Source organism: Trifolium pratense, linkage group LG2 (genome assembly GCF_020283565.1).
Source record: "Trifolium pratense cultivar HEN17-A07 linkage group LG2, ARS_RC_1.1, whole genome shotgun sequence".
NCBI lineage: Eukaryota > Viridiplantae > Streptophyta > Magnoliopsida > Fabales > Fabaceae > Trifolium > Trifolium pratense.
Genome location: NC_060060.1, coordinates 36,433,121 through 36,450,411, shown reverse-complemented (window position 1 = coordinate 36,450,411; position 17,291 = coordinate 36,433,121). Strand labels below are relative to the sequence as shown.

At 32.0% G+C, this 17,291-nt stretch overlaps 2 protein-coding genes across 2 annotated transcripts; both read right to left on the bottom strand.

Moving 5' to 3' along the window:
- Positions 1 to 1,045: 1,045 nt before the first annotated feature.
- LOC123907848 (probable alpha,alpha-trehalose-phosphate synthase [UDP-forming] 11) lies at positions 1,046 to 4,570 on the bottom strand. Its single transcript, XM_045958244.1, has 3 exons — positions 2,252 to 4,570; positions 1,853 to 2,126; positions 1,046 to 1,544 (listed from the first exon to the last, which is right to left on the bottom strand). The coding sequence occupies exons 1-3, from the start codon at positions 4,264 to 4,266 to the stop codon at positions 1,266 to 1,268; spliced, it is 2,568 nt and encodes an 855-aa protein (XP_045814200.1). The 5' UTR covers positions 4,267 to 4,570; the 3' UTR covers positions 1,046 to 1,265.
- A 4,055-nt stretch (positions 4,571 to 8,625) lies between these two features.
- LOC123909475 lies at positions 8,626 to 12,445 on the bottom strand. The gene is made up of 2 exons (XM_045960316.1): positions 10,211 to 12,445; positions 8,626 to 9,610 (listed from the first exon to the last, which is right to left on the bottom strand). Exons 1-2 carry the CDS (start codon positions 12,150 to 12,152, stop codon positions 9,003 to 9,005), a joined length of 2,550 nt encoding a protein of 849 aa, XP_045816272.1. The 5' UTR covers positions 12,153 to 12,445; the 3' UTR covers positions 8,626 to 9,002.
- Between the last annotated feature and the right edge of the window lie 4,846 nt (positions 12,446 to 17,291).

Below are 17,291 nucleotides of genomic sequence, written 5' to 3'. Positions count from 1 at the left end.
AGCTGTCTAATATATGATCAATCCCTTTTCATGACATACATTAATTAGTACAAAATTGAATTCCAACAAAGCCTTTTTCTTTATGCATAAATTTCAATGTTTACTTGGACAAATATTATTGGATCCTTTAAACTGATTACTGAGCTTCTAAGTCGTTCAACAAAAAATTGCTTTTAGGTAGGATCATGATCAACTACTCCAATACTACATGTAATTTGAGACAGCCACTTGGAAAATTGAGCAAGTAGTTGGGAAACAAAACAACATTGAAAAGTTTCTACCGACACACAGTGGAATCATTATCAATAAGACATGGCCTGAACATCCAGCTATTGATTTTCTGTTGGTGAAACTTGTTCTTAAAACACTCACAAGAGAATATAAATGATTAATTGTTCAACAACATACTAAAATTTGTGACTAAAGTTATTAATTTTTCTAGTAACTTATTTGCAATGAAACTTAAATTTGCCAGCCTGTTATTAACATTTAACAGCTAGTAGAGTACTACAAAGCTTTATCTGAACTCCACCAACGTGCTCTGAAGTCTGAACCACATCATATGATGCTTGTTTGTGTCTTTCATTATTTATTTACAACCTAAAATGCACGTTTTTTTTCCCTCTATAATTTAAAATAGTACTGTACTACTACTACATGAGAACACAACCATCAAGAATTAATAATTTTTTTTTTAAGTACATTAAGCTTTGATAGTTACAATTTTCACCCTGACCAAGAGAGCTTCTCCAAGCAGTCAACAAAAAATAATTTTAAATTTTAAGGTTATTTTGTTAAAATAAAATGACAGCAAGAGCCAAGACATTATCCACCTACCAATTTGATTATCACGGTGGATATGACAGAATCAGTGATCCACGGTGATTTCACAGAAGCTTACACTCTATAGCTTATGTGAAAATGTAGCTTCTGTGAAATCACAGTGGATCACCGTAATTCTGACATATCCACTATGATACCAAACATACGCTAAGAGCATTGTCAACAAACTTTGTTTGTTAATTGAAAACTCATACTAATGAAATATTGATGTTAGGTAATTCGTTTCACAAAAGCATAAACCTGTATTCATTCCTTTTCATACAAAAAGAAAGAAATTTTGCTGCTAGTTACATGAATAAGCTAACTAGCTAATCTGTAAAATTCTACAAGTATTGATTGACCTTTTTTTTCATCCAAAATGAACCTATGAAGAAGGTATCTACCATTCTGTACAACATTGTTTTCTGTAAAGAGAATTCTTTCTACACTGTGCTTAAATCTGCTGCTGATGTTGCGGCAAGTCCTTCGAGCAGATTGATAACATGACCAGTATCATCCAAATAGTATTTAGCCCTGCTTGGTTTAAAACCAATAGTGCATGCAAAAACTTGTGATATGGTTGATAAAGCTAAATTAGCAATGCTTTCAAACATATCTTCATCTGATCTATCATCTCCTATGCATAGCAGAAAATCTGGTGACTTCCCTTCATTCCTCATGGTTGATATAAGCTCTTCCACTACTTTACCTTTGCTCACACCCTGCATCGCAAAAAAATACACCAACCATTAATCATACGCGTAACTTTAGAAGTAGTTATATCACTAGACACAAATGATTTTAAGGATCTTACTATTACAATGTACTATATGAATTAAATCTTTACAACAACAAAAAAAAATCTCAAAGAAAGGAATCTCCATTACAAAATTCACCTTCATAAACAATCTTCATTCTAATTCTAAGTAACTAATGTAATCTTAAAACAAATAATCTTTCATTGTCTCTTCAAAACTAAGAAATGTTAAAAGCTCAATATGCATAGAAGTGTATGGTTTGTTTATGATACCTGAGGCTTTACTTCAACAATATGCTGTCCCCTTTTAACTACTACAGGATCATTGGCCAGCATACTCTCAAGGTGAACAAGAAGCTCTTTAGCTTGCCACAGTCCAAAATCAGGATCTGCTTCTTGATGTTGCCAAACCATTGCACTTTCCTTTTCTTCAATGAAGGAACCATCCGTTGCTTCTGTATAAAGCGACATCACCTTTTCTACATTAATTTTCCAATCAAAATCTGATGCCAATCTGCAAGTCGTCCAATGTGAATCCTTACTCCACCTGCCATCAGACAAAAAATAAATCCACATCAACAAGTGAAAAACACACCACACCAAGATCACACAATATTGATGAATGGATGATATGACACTATAATGAAAAATTCAAAAATTGAATAATGTTACCTAGTGAAGTAACCATGTTCTGCAGAGAGACCCAATTTGTCACATGGAGAAAACCAGTCGCTAAGGCAAACTCTACCCCTGCCACTAACAATGAACACTTTATTTTTGGGATCACTGCATAAGGAATTCAAGAGATTGATAACAACAGAACTTGGAGCTTTGTTTGTTGATCCCTGAGGCATCATGGTGCCATCATAATCCAAAAGGATCAATCTACTCTTTGTATCTCTGTAAGCAGGGACAATGTCATCAAGACAGAGCTTCTTAAAACTAGGATCCAAAGCAATGATTCTAAAATGATCAAGTCCGAATCCAACATATACTTTGAGATAATGCTCCCTACAAGCTCTCTCTAAATCCTGATCAAAACTCTTAGCCCAATACGCTACATCATGGGAGCTTATGTACTTATAATTCTTCTTGTGCCGCAATTGCTTCTCGGAATCTGTCATTTTGAGTGCTGAGTTAATCTTCTCAGAAACATCGTCAATGTTCCACGGATTCACCCGAATTGCGCCGCTGAGCGAAGGCGAACAACCAATGAACTCAGAAACAATAATAACACTCTTTTTAGCCTCATCATTTTCCACCTCAAGTGCTTTGTCCAATTTAGCACTTCCTTGTCTGCAAACAGTATACTCATAAGGCATCAAATTCATCCCATCTCTCACAGCATTCACAATACAACATTCCGATATAGCATAGTATGCAACCTTTTCCTGAGTCGAAACCGGTCCATTTATACAAACAATTGGCCTATACCCAGATTGTTCATCACCATATTCATTGTTAACCTCTTTAGCAATCGCTTCAATCTCAAACTTCAAATCCTGAATATCTTTTCCGCTACTCCTCGCTTGATTCAGAATCTGAACCAACACAACTTGACCCCTTAATTTTTCATTATCCTCCAAAAGCTTCCCCAATGCCAAAAACTTCAACCCAATACCTTTAAACAAATCCATATCATCAACCCCCAAAATCACATCTTTCCCTTCATACTCTTCCTTCAACTCCTTCACCCTCTTAGCTGTATCAGACAACGACAAAACCGATTCGAGAAGACCCATGTGAATCCCCACAGGAAGAATCTTAATAGTAACATTTCTCCCAAAGTAATCAAGTCCAATGTAACCTCTTTTAGACTCATAATCCAAACCCAACATTCTACCACAACAAGACAAAAAATGTCTTGCATAATCAAAAGTATGAAACCCAATTAAATCACAATTCAACAAACCCCTCAAAATATCCTCACGAACAGGGATTGTTCTATAAATTTCCGAAGTAGGAAAAGTGTTATGAAGAAAAAAACCCAATTTGACTTTAGGAAAACGTTTCCTCAAATAAGTTGGCAAAATCATAAGATGATAATCATGAACCCAAACATAATCCTCATCAGCGTTAAGAACTTCTCGTACCTTGTCGGCGAAGATTCTATTTGCAGTAACATAAGCACGCCACTGAGAATCATCAAAACGTGCACCTTGACTCTTCGTTACAGGAACCATATAGTGAAACAGAGGCCAAAGATAATGCTTACAGAAACCATGGTAGAATCCACTGTGAATTTCTGAAGGTAAAAAAGTTGGAACACAACGAAATTCATGTAACAAAATTTTCGCAATTTCTTCTTGTTGTGACGGTTCAATTTCAATCTGTGTTTTCAACGAACCAACGTAAAAAACTTCAGAATCAGAAGATAAACCTTCTTTGAGCTGAAACGTTATGCTATCAACATCCCATTCAAATTTGAAGTTTTCATCGTTGTGAGAAGATGAAACGACGCGTATTGGTAACTGGTTTGATACTATAATCATTCTTTGTTTACGAGAAATTGGTGATGAAGGAAGTGAAAGAACGTTGTTTGAATGTTGAAAATTGGGTTGTTGTTGTTGGTTTAACGTTGTGATGAATTGTTGTTGAACGGTGTTTATGTTTTCGTAATCATCATCGTTGTTGTTGTTTAGTGATAGTTGATGATTTAGTAAACCTAAACAAGATCTAGAAAGCATTGTTGTTGTTTGAAATTGAAAATTTAAGAAAAGAATAAAAGTGCAGTGTTTGTGTTTGTGTTTATGTTTGTGTGAGAAAGAAGATTAAATGAAACGTTGAGTAATGGAAAAAGTTAGAAGAAAGAAAGTGATTCAAATTCTATATACTAGAAGTAGAAGAGTAGAAGAAGATTATTATGAAAAAATGAGAAAAGAAAAAAAAAAATGACGGAGTATTTTTTTGTGTGACTGCGGATAAGAACGAAATAGAAATAGTTTTCTATATTGGGAGATGGCAAAATGGGTTAATGTGATCTGACGGTTTAGATTTGTTCCTATCGGATAACTACTTTGCAATGACTACCTGGTCATAAGTCATAACTGTAACCGACTAGTGTTCCTGTTACATTATTTTCATTATTCTTTAGTAGCGGTTTACTAGCGGTTAGATAGGGCGCGTTCCGTGTTTGCCTATGTTTATTATACAAACAAATTTATATGTCTTACGTTATGGTGAGTTTTTTAATAAAAAAAATGCTGTTCAAAAAAATATGTCTTTTTATTTTGACGAAAAAAAATATATCTTATGTAATGGTGTTTTTATTAATAAAATATTTTTGCTTGTTAAATCAAAAGTATTATTGATATTATGAAAAATCCACATCAAATTTTGTTTTATCCACTTTGTATATAGGTATAGATTATTATTATTAGTAATCTCGGGTACTTAATTTTTTTGGTATATTCAATACTTAATTTTTTATTGAGTTAAATAAATTTTTAGTCCTTCTTATGGAGTATTTATTAAATTTTGTTTATCGTATCCATAAAAAAAATTGATACTATAAAATATTTTGTTTAAATGGTTAATAAAATATTTTTATGGTTAATTGTTTGAAAGAATTTAAACTTATTTTCAATAAAAATAATTATTGATTAAACTTTACTTTTCTTGCGGCCTCGGAGATTACTCCCTCCGATCATATATATAAAAACTTTTACTTTTTAGATTCATTGTAGAATAAATGTATCTAGACTATATTATACTTTAGATACATCCAATCCAATTTATAATGAATTTAAAAAGTAAAAAAAAAAATTATATATAAGACGGAAAGGAGTATTTCTTTTAAAATCAAAAGATTAATTAATAAATAAATATTTGTCAACAAAAATAATAAATTAAGTACTTCATCCGGTCTTAAAAATTATATTATTGTCTAGATACATCAATTCTAAAATGAATCTAAAAAATCAATTTTTTTTTAATATATAAGACTCCAAGAATTAATTTACTTGTAATGAGTGATTTTTGGATTTGAAAAGGTTACCGGATATAACCGGTAAAGACGGATAAGGATGTGGATGAAAAGTATAAAATGTGTATTAAATGCGAATCCATAGGATCACGTGGTCTTTACGGCATCATGAGAAAAATTGAATAACTCTTTCTTTTTTATAAAGAAAGAACAAGCATCAATTTATTTTTGAAATATCACTCTCTATATTTTTTTCTATTTTTTTTTATCACCAGATTACTATTATAATAAATAAATATAAGGGAATTACATAGAGTGAAAGGTAAACGGGCAACAAGCTGCGTCGCTACATTTTTTGAATGGCAAAATTAATTCTCTTAAAAACAACATTCATAGTTTTAGGGAACACAACATTGCTATTCATAATTTTTTGAATTCTCTGTAGGAAATTCACAACCTCTGGTACAAAGAAGGCAAATGTATCAAATGCAAATATCAATTTTTGGATTATTTTTGAACTTTTATGTGAGTGTCGATTTATTTTCATCAATCACAACACAAATTTATGATATGTCAATTCAAATTTTTTATAAAAGACTAATTTAAATTTAAGAAAATATTAAAATTTGAGTTTTATTTGTCACGGATTGAATTGGTCTGTCAAAAATTTGTGTGATTAAAATAAATTTTCACTCTTTATTTAAATATATAAATATAATATCATAATTCAACGTACAAATATCAAAATTGTTAAGTGGAATATATATAGTGTTTAATAATTTGAGCGAGGATCTATCATTTGTGTACAAGTTAATTTTGTGTAGTATTTACCATTTCATTTACGTAAAAAAAATAATGGACTAGCGGCTTTTAAAGTGGCCTCGTCGCCTACTTAGAATTTGAAGTAGAATTTGAAATAACTCTAATTCAATCTTATAAAACTATTGTACTCTCCCTGTCTTAATTTGATCGACACAGTTGACTGTTTCACGCATGTCATGCATAACTTTGACGATTAATATTTTTAATTGTATAATAGTAAAAATTATAAAAATTTGATATTTTGAAAATACTCATCGAGACGAATCAAATAACATCTTATATGCTAATAACATATGTGAATAGTGCACAACAGTCAACTGTGTCAATCAAATTGGGACGGAACGAGTATAAAATAATGATTGTTTTATGTATAAATTAATGTCTGGACTTATGAATATATTTAGATATGTGTATTTGAGAATGCATACCAAAAATAACACACACAAAGTAGAGTCAAGGTTTGCTCCATTTAGAGCATGTCCATTTAGTCCTTTTAAATGTCTAGATGTATGCCACGTGCAAAAACAATATCTAAGGGCTGAGATTAAATAACACATTCAAAATCTCTCTTCGTCTCCACGCTAGTAATTCTTCCTCCCTTCATTCTCTCATCGTCGTTCTTCGCCGGAGTCGTCATTTCCTTCTTAAACGGACAAGTTGTATAGATGAAAGATTTGATATGGGGATTGTTCATGACGGCAACGGCCGAATAGAGCGGTTCACTCATGATATATTGGGAGAAAAGATGAGAGAAAGCGATTTTGGACGCTGCTGCGTTTGACGGAGATGGAGTGCTGAGCGGAGATTGGCGGCAATGGCCATGGGAGGAAGACGGAAGAGTTACACCAGAGGGAACATCAATCTAATTTTATTTTTATTATACAATTTTTTTCATCTTTTAATCTCAGCCCTTCAATAATTTTTTGCACACGTGTTGAATATCTTTGCAATCAAATGGATTAAATGGATAATAGCCTAAATAGAGGATACCTGAACTCCACAAAGTACCTACAAAGCATACGGTTGAAAAGATCAAAAGTGGATGGATATGGATCATGGTTGATGTGTGTGTTGAATTGGAAAAAATGGAAGTGTTTAATTTATTGAAGTGAGAAAAAGGATCACTTGCCAACTAGATAGATAGATCCTTTCCGTGTTCACACTGATGCAACAAGCTAGCTTCCTCTAATCATCACTTTCCTTAGATTATTATGATCTTTTGGATCTTTTCCAGTTTAATCTTAGCGTATGCTAACAGATAATTAGGACATGTTAATTAGGATATCAAAATATAAAATTATTGTACTACTCTCTCCCATCATTAATATAAGAAGAAATTCACTTATCAGATACATTAAAAAATTAATGTATCTAAACTATATTATATACTATATGCATTCATTTTTTATTGTATCTAAAAATTCAAATTCTTCTTATATTATTAAATAATATAAGAGTTTTTAGTAAAAAATAAAATAATTTAAGAGTTTAAATTTTAAAAGATAAAACACACAAGTTTAATATTTAGAGTACATATTAACATTTTTCTAAAAATTATTTTACAATATTTTCTCGCAAGTTTATTTTGTCATCTATTACTAAACACCGGAACAAATTTCTTGTTTATTTTCTTACTGATAAAAAAATACTAACAAAAAACAAAACACTATTTCTGATGAATATTCATTATATTGTATAAAATGTTGTTAATGTTGAAAAAACCTGTACTCTCTTCGGTCCTAAATATAAAAGAAAATTTACTTTTTAGATTCGTAGATTGATTCGTTGAAAATCTAATGTATTTGGACCATATTATGAACCAAATACATTAAACTATCAATTAATCCAAAAATAATTTTTTTTCCTTATATTTAGAACAAGAGGGAGTATATTTTGAAGAAATTTTAATCTTGTAGATTTACCGAAAATTGAATATTTTATCTGTAGCATAGGTTAAATATATTATTTTTAATTAATTTAAAAGATTAATTTATGGAAAATACTAAACAGTGCTCCCGGGACACTAGTTAAGCATGTTAAAATAGAAATTATGTCTCGAAATGCGTGCATTCAATGACTCAAAAGTATAAAAAGTTGTCTTTTCAATATAAATTTTATTTTTTATTTCCTTTTTAAGTATGTTTAATAAATGTCCCGGGGACACTCTTTAGCACGACAATAATTTATTTATATACTCGATGAGATGGGATAAAATTAAATCAACAATTTTCCTTTTATGACATACGATGATGTATGAATATTGATGAATATGATGTAATGATAGTAAAATTGAAAGATAAAAGATAAAGGAAATTATATTGAATTTTCTGGAAAATAAATCCAACTCTAGTGAGTGGAAGGATACAAGATGTGAACATAGAGAGTTTAGAGGGAGAGAATAACAAACTTCACAATTCACATAACTCACAAAATACCCCTATTACCCTATTAATAGTAACTCATGTCTCCACATAGTCTCATTATTTGGGCTTAAGTTGACTAACTCCTATTTGGGCCTATCCAATATGGTGGGTTCATTACAATACCTTCCCCTTTAAAACCAACCTTGTCCTCAAGGTTGTAGAAATTGCACTTAGCACAAATTTTACCCGGATCACATTACTTGAACTGCGAGGGCTTAGTTGATGCATACATATCCAAATGCTGGCCAGAATCTCATTGTTTGAAGTGAGCACAAGAAATTGGAAACTGATCATAATTGGTCCAAATGGATGTCTTCCCCACCTCAGTTAAGAAGTTGATGTTTATCCAAATATCATTGAGATCATCATCCCTTCTAACTTGGTCCACATGAGAAAACACACCGTAAAAAGAACAAATATATTGTCCAAGCTTCAAAGAAAGAGTGGCATGAATCCTCATAAATAGAAGGACACATAATAGCAATAAGCTTTGCCTTGGATCATTAATATCAATACCTTGTCTCCATTGCACAATCTGGTTCAAGTCAGTAGCAATGACAGATTCAGAAGCCAAAAATTGTTGTGAAGTAGACACAACTAACATCAGCAAAAAGTTGAATGGCCAAGGAGGTCCAATCCAAACCACACTACTTATGCAGTAGTCATGGTACTGGGTGAAAAAAATTTGAGAATTCAAATTATCAACTTCAAATGGCTCCATTGAGATAACTTTAGCTTCAAGTGCATCACTCCATGATGAAAGAAGCATCTTCTTGAGTCTAATTCTTTCCATCATTTCAACTTCAACAACCCTCATGTCACCAATGGTTTCCTCATTGCAAAGGATATTTGAGAACAAACATTAGGCATGGCAATAAAACCCATGCCCGTGGGTACCCGCCCAAACCCTACCCGCTTTGACGGAGAAAACCCGAGTTGACTGGGTTTGGGTTCGGGTTTGGGTTTTCCCCGATTTCAAAATATGGGTTTGGGGTGGGTAATGGGTACATTGATACCCACCCCGAACCCGTCCCCGAACCCGCCCAGCTTATACTAAAATTATATTTTACCTATTTTACATTAGAAACCCTTCAACAATCTCTTAAATTACATTCATATGTTTATATTTATTTTTAATTTGAGTATTAAACAAACTATTTTCTCTATTTTTTATGTATTTAAAAAAATATTGTTGAAACAAAATAATTTTGGACATTTAACTTTTTTTTTTTTATAAAAAAAATACTAAAATACAATTCAAATTCATGTGGAAAGATGCGTAACGGGGATACCCGAACCCCGACGGGGATACCCGATCCCCGTTGGGTATGGGTTTGGGGTTATACATTTTATCCCCGCTTGAAATTGGGACGGGTTTGGGGAAACCCGAACTTTTATGGGTTTGGGTTTGGGGAGGGCAATATCCGTCCCCGCCCCGCCCCATTGCCATGCCTAACAAACATGGAATCAATACAACATTGATTATATCACTACCAACCCTTCTAAAAATGATCTTGTCCTCAAGATCAATGAAAATGATAATTGTTTTTGATGCTAGACCAATGTTGAATAAGGTTGCCTTCTCACACGCATTATGATCAACAATAACCCCAAATTGTGAATGTGTTTCTTGTGAATTTTGTTGCCATCTCTCATGAATATGCTTAGCAGTCAAGAGTTTGAACAAGACAACACTATAGCAATAAACAACAACTTGAATACACTTTAAAATGGAATCAACAGTTGGCATGTTTCTCCTTGTAAAGTGATTAAACATATCTCCATCTCTACAAACCTGCCAATTCTTTGTAACATATCCACCAAACCACTCAAGCATTTTCCATTCATGAAAATTTATAAGCTCAAAACCGTTCAAACACTTGAAATTTGGGGCACCTGTGATGTTGTCAAGGCTATAAGCACTAGTAAGGTCATAATCATCACAAAGCTCTCTTCGGTTATTGAGTGCATATAACCAACTAGAATGATGAACATTAGGTGAGAAGTTGGAGTTCACTACAGATTGACTAAGCACAAGCTTAAAGCAAGGGATGAAGCTGCTTTTCTTAGATATCAACTCATGGTAAACATAGTTATAACAAGTAATCCATCTCAATTGATCATAAACCTCATATATAAATTGACTAACCCCAACAACACAATGCCTATAAACAAACTCACATGATAACAATTCTTTCTCATCAAGTGCAGCAACTGTTATAAACCCCACATTTAGAGAATTTGAACAAACCAAAATCATATTAGACATTACATCAAACACATGTTGTGCATTCCTCAGATCACCAATATTAGAGTATAAATCAAGGATAATGACACCCTTTTGTTGGAAGACATAGTGGTTTAAATTTGTAAATGAGAACAGAGCTACACAAGACAATGGGAATGGATAAATCCTTATGATGTAAACTGCACTGCACCTAACAAATCTCCAAATGTGACAACGAATATTCCGATTCCACAATTCCACAAACAGATGAGAAAATTCAATTAGCGTAGCAATTTGAAGCAAAACCAAACACCCTATCTTGGAAGGTCCAAAAGTGTTACTTACGGCTGCCCTGTGACCTATGTCGGGAGGCTCTGGAGGAGGTGGAGCCATGGTGGCATTCCACATTACTTGGAATTTCACATGCTTCTGCCGAAAATAGTGATCAGGTGGTTTTGGTGGCGGCGGCAACATCTGGTCATTTAATCGAACACGAGAAAGGCACTTCAGTGTGGAGCACATCAAATTTGTGAGTGGATGATTCCCATCTTGGTGGAGAAGAGGCATACGAACAAGGGGCTTATCAAAAATTTCACTCATCGGCGTCACTTCCTCCACTGTTAAATTTCTCAAAGCAATAGATTCATCAACTATGGATTTTTCTTCAATTACCTCCATGGAAGGAAGAGATTCATCCGAAATCGGAAACACGTCGTTCACCAATTCAGTGGCGATGGATTGTTCTTCAATCGGTTCCGTGGAGGGAAGGAAATCCTTCGACACTGGCAGCGCAACTGTCGACGAATCGAAAGCATCGATTGATTCCATGATCGAACCAATTCCATCCGTAGTCGGGGAAGAATCGTTCTTCAATTCAGAAGCTATTATCTCTTCTTCCACTAATTTTGACTCACGAACGGAAGGAACCTCGATCTGTTTTGCAGATAAACGAAATTCATCATGCATCAACAAATTGGTATTCAACGGTTCTGGTGTAGGGATGTATTTGGGTGAGTTCGATGCACCATGGGAAGAGCTCGGCGAGCAGTTGTAGTGTTGAAGTAGAATCTCCAATTTGGAGATGATTCTGTCGAAAGCAACGTTGTTGCGAGCGTGCATTTTCTCCCATCGATCCCATGGATCCTTTTCGGCGATTTTCTTCACGTACTCTGCCATGGTGTCAATGAAAGCACCAATGTAATGATAGTAAAATTGAAAGATAAAAGATAAAGGAAATTATATTGAATTTTCTGGAAAATAAATCCAACTCTAGTGAGTGGAAGGATACAAGATGTGAACATAGAGAGTTTAGAGGGAGAGAATAACAAACTTCACAATTCACATAACTCACAAAATACCCCTATTACCCTATTAATAGTAACTCATGTCTCCACATAGTCTCATTATTTGGGCTTAAGTTGACTAACTCCTATTTGGGCCTATCCAATATGGTGGGTTCATTACATATGACATGACATGTGACATGGTATAGCTCCACATCACACATGGATATCGTTAAGGAACGTAGCGTGTGGGTGTCGTTTTATCCTCATGGACAACTTTTACTGCCAACATGGCATCCACTCTTTCTATAATTGCACCACTCTTTTTATGCCACATACCTCAGCAAAATTCTATCATGCTCATCTCTTTATTTGTTGTAAATAATTATTTGATAATGAATAAAATGTCAAACATTCTCGAAAATTTTAAAATTCTTTAAATATTTTCATGAAATTTAGAAATAGGCAAATATCTTCCTGAAATTGTAAAAGTCAATCAAATTGTCTTTTGCTTTGTTTACTCCGTCCATTTTAATAAGAAAAAGATGGATGAGACAAGAATTGATAAAGAGTATGATGTTGGTGATTGGTGTTTCTTATCTGGTTATGAATCTGATGACTCAGATTGGTCTATTGGGTGGTTAGAACATTTTGGTTCTGATTTTGAAAGCAATGGTAATGATGATAAGGATGATTATGGTGATGATAGTTTTGTCGTTTTGGGTCATTGTTATTCACCTACTTTTAAGGAGGTCGAAGGTTCAAACAATGTGCTTCTGAAAGCTCAAAATAGACGGAGCAAACGAATCAAGGGGCAATTGATTGACGTTTTACAATTTCATGGAGATATTTGCCTATTTTCAAATTTCATGGGATATTTGACGAATTTTAAAATTTCAAGGGGATATTTGACCTTTTACTCAAATGATAATACTACTATGCTATTTTTTATGAGTTAAATATATATATATATTTTTTTGTTTACAATGAGCTGGGAATCGAACTCAAGACCTATAACATACTACCCAAACTCCTCACCACTAGACCAAACCTAGTGACTTGAATATATTTTAAGTCTTTACATTTTTGTTGGATTATTAAAAATAGTTCATACATTTTTTTAATTATATTTTTAGTGTTCCACATTTTTACGGTTTTTAACCTTGATTCATAATGTGAAATTTTGGTTGATTGGACAGACGGAAAATGTCACATAAATATCGCACAGATTCATTTAATGTTTACTCTTTGCGCATTCACGTTATTAAATAAGTCTATGTGGTATTTTTCGTCTGCCCAATCTACCAAAATTTCACAGTATAGACCAATGTCAAAAACGGAAAAAATATGAAGGAATAAAAATATAATTAAAAAATGTGTGGACTATTTTTAGAAGTCCACCAAAATATAGAAACTTAAAAAAAAATTTAAATTGGGAGAGATTAAAACATATTTAAAAAAAAGTTAAAACATATAAAACCCTTCTTTGATTATATGCAGCTTTCATATATAATAAATTGGGGGAGATTAAATTATAATAATATAATATTTAAATGATATTACGTTGTTTTTTTTTTTACCGTAACAATCTTAACTCATTTTATTTATTAAAATAGTTTCAATACAAGATGGTATATAATCAAAATATTGACGACTAGAAAAGGACAACGTCGCTCTTGCTAACAAGTGAGCAACATTGTTGGCTTGTCTCATGATAAAACTTATTCTAAAGTTTTGTAATAAACGTAAAGAAGTTTTCCACACGGCTAACATAACACCAAATTCTGTACGTAGATTACGTTGTTTAATAACATTTAATTAATATTATAATTTTATAAAATTTATTGTTAAATTGAAAATTTATATTATATAAATTGATATTTGGGATTTTACACAAATTTAAAATTATTTCATTTGTCAATTTTTTTTGTTAAAATCGTTTAATATTTCCTTATAATAAGTAACATAGATAATTTTTAGAAGTATTTACAATACATGAACCATCTAAGAACTAAAAAAATAAAATTGTAGAAATATTTACAATACATCAATCATTACATAAACCTAAAAATAAATTTTTCTTGTAGTAAAAAACAGAGGTAATTTTTTTCTCTATAACCAAAAAGAATTATTTTTTCTCTCAATGAGATGAACTCACTTTTTATGATTATTAGTATAGGGTGGGGTCAACCGACATGGCATTCGGTGGGACCCACTTTATCCACAAATTATTTATTGCTTAGGTAGCCAGTCACGTGGCCTCATATCACATGTCACATGCCATTAGCTGCAAGCAAGTTGGGACCCTCATTTCAGTCTCTGTATTTTTTTATGATGAAATACTCCTATCTTAGAATTACTTTACGTTAAAAATTAAAAAAATTTACTTTACGTTTTTATCGAGAATAAATAAATTACTTTAAGTTGTCATATTCCAAATCTTTTTTTTTTGTACATATTATTTTTTTCTCTCTAATTTAAAATAATCGTCATATCTTAAAAATAGTTTGTTAGATTAGTTTAGCATAGTTCAGCTCTATTTTATGCGATTGAGATTGATCTACACAACATGGTGAAGTTATGCTTGCAGAAATCATTAACATTGTTGATACTATTTGATATTGTCGTAATCAAATTATTTTACGTTTTTACTGCGGTGAATTGTATTTGTGTCGGCGTTAATATTACTGAATTTTTTTTAAAGTTGTATGCTTAACCTTCTATTCACGAATTTCAATTTCTTAAAGCTTTTTTCGATTAAGGTGCATCCCCCTAATATTCCTAAAATCAAAGAAGTTTATTGATACCCACCAAATGCCTATTGGATCAAATGCAACGTTGACATGGATGCGCTTGGTTGTCTAGGCTTGGCTGCGTGCAACATTATTTTTTGGGATAGTTCAACGGCTATTCTTGGTTGTTTTGCTACGAATCTTGGTGTTACCCATACTCTTCAAGCTGAGATTGGTTGGGGTGATGTTAGCTATATAGATTGCTAATAGAAAGTGTTGGAAGTTACTCTAGATTAAGACTAATTATACTCTGGTTACTTGCTTTTAAGAATCCTTTTATGATTCCTTGGTGTTAAGAAGTCTCGTAAACTAGAGGTAATCCTCACCTTACAAGTCGGTTTTGTAAGGATGAGTTATGCCCAATACTCAATTTTAAAACTTGGATTCATGGTAATCACTAATCGTTGGTTAAATTATGTTGAGCTCACAAAACACATGTTTTGCATTATCTCACATATTTATAGAGAATGCAAATTCAAGACTCTCAATGATGCAACACAATTCCTAATAATATATGTCATGCTCTCACTAGAAATAGATTTTGGTTTGCAAATATATAGATTTTAATAATCTCTTTTGGAGCACTGCACTTTTTTCCCTCCATCTGATTTTTCCCACGGGTTTTATAAGTAAGGTTTTTAAAGTTGTTAGCTTCCCCTTAAATATTAGTCTAGTCCTCTCAAGTTTTCTTGTATTTTATTTTTTTTCTCTTTTTAATTTATTTGAGAGTTAACTTATTTATGGAATAAATAAAGAGATGCCAACATAGTTGAGATGTTTTATTTTTTTTTGTTAAGCTTTCTCCATTTATAACAAACTAGTCCCACACCCGTGCGATGCACAGGTGTTATGTGGTATTTTATATTATAATGTTGAAAAATTATTCGTATAAATTGTAACAATAAGTATTATAAAATGAAAATAATAATAATAATAATAATAATATAAAAGTGATGTACTTATCACTTCCTCCAACCAATATATATACATATATGTATAGAGAATGAGTACGGACCATGCAATAGTGCAACGCATAGGCGACACACTAAAATTGAATAAAATATGATAATGATAATGGTTATTATATATTTCAATCCCATAACCTAACTTTTTGCATAACCTTCACTCTTCTCTAAAATTATAATGTAATTAAGTCAATAATGTATACACTCTTCGTATTTTTTTGTGTGACTAAATTATAAACTCTTTGTTGTTTCTATGAAAACGGTTGACATTTAAATGGGATAAATGTTGAAAGAGAATCCAACTATGTTCATCTTCATTGTCACTAAGAAATGTTATAATAATGTAGAAAAGTGTAACATCTTGTGACATCAATTTTTGGATAATTGGAGAGGTATAATTCAATAATAATGTAGAAAATTGTAACATCTTGTGACATCAATTTTTGGATAATTGGAGAAACATAATTCTTTATTATTTATTATGAGATTGATATAATATAAAAAAAAAAATAGAGATGAGAATGATATAATATAAGGAAGTGATGTGGAAACAAAAAAAAATAGAGATGAAAATGATATAATATAAGGAAGTGATGTGGCATTATTGTGTGATTTAATTGGATGTAAGTGGGTGATGTGGATTAGGGTTAAGATGGATAGTAGGAGAACTATCTAGGAATTATATATATAGATGTTTGTTCTAAAATAATGATCATTTTATGTATAAAATCATACAAAAATTTACCATCTTGATTACAAATCAATCCACCACAAACTGAATTTCCATTGATGATAAAATGCGATTCATTTACATGGAGTTTGAACTTTGAAGCGCCTAAGATGAAGATGAACTCAACTATGCTTTTAATGTACAGTACAATGTTACTTAATTATTAATTATCCAATACTGACTGAGATAAGTCAATGTCAACATATATTCCTTAAAAAAAAACATATATATTAATATTTTTTTCAGTCTTAGATATAATTTTTTTAAAGAATAAAATCCATTCAACAACTACTCTATGTATAATTTATAATATTGACCAATTGCAATTAATCAATGAATTTGAAAAAATATTTATATTTAAAATCAGAAAAATATACATTATTCATGTGAATATGTGATGATAAAAGGAACACATATGTAGCTAACCCATGATATATATTGATACTTGGCAATGTTTACCAGTTTTTCTCAATCAATATTCTATAGCCCACCAAACAAAATGGTTTCAAACATGATAGCCTGCCAAACCTTTTCTATACTCCCTC

Coding starts and splice junctions, on each gene's coding strand:
- LOC123907848 (XM_045958244.1), bottom strand. CDS start 4,266: ATGCTTTCTAGATCTTGTTTAGGTTTACTAAATCATCAACTATCACTA. Junction 2,127..2,251: donor GAACATGGTTACTTCACTAG/GTAACATTATTC, acceptor GTCTGATGGCAG/GTGGAGTAAGGATTCACATT. Junction 1,545..1,852: donor TTGTTGAAGTAAAGCCTCAG/GTATCATAAACA, acceptor TTTGCGATGCAG/GGTGTGAGCAAAGGTAAAGT.
- LOC123909475 (XM_045960316.1), bottom strand. CDS start 12,152: ATGGCAGAGTACGTGAAGAAAATCGCCGAAAAGGATCCATGGGATCGA. Junction 9,611..10,210: donor CAATGTTGTATTGATTCCAT/GTTTGTTAGGCA, acceptor GCCATGCCTAAT/GTTTGTTCTCAAATATCCTT.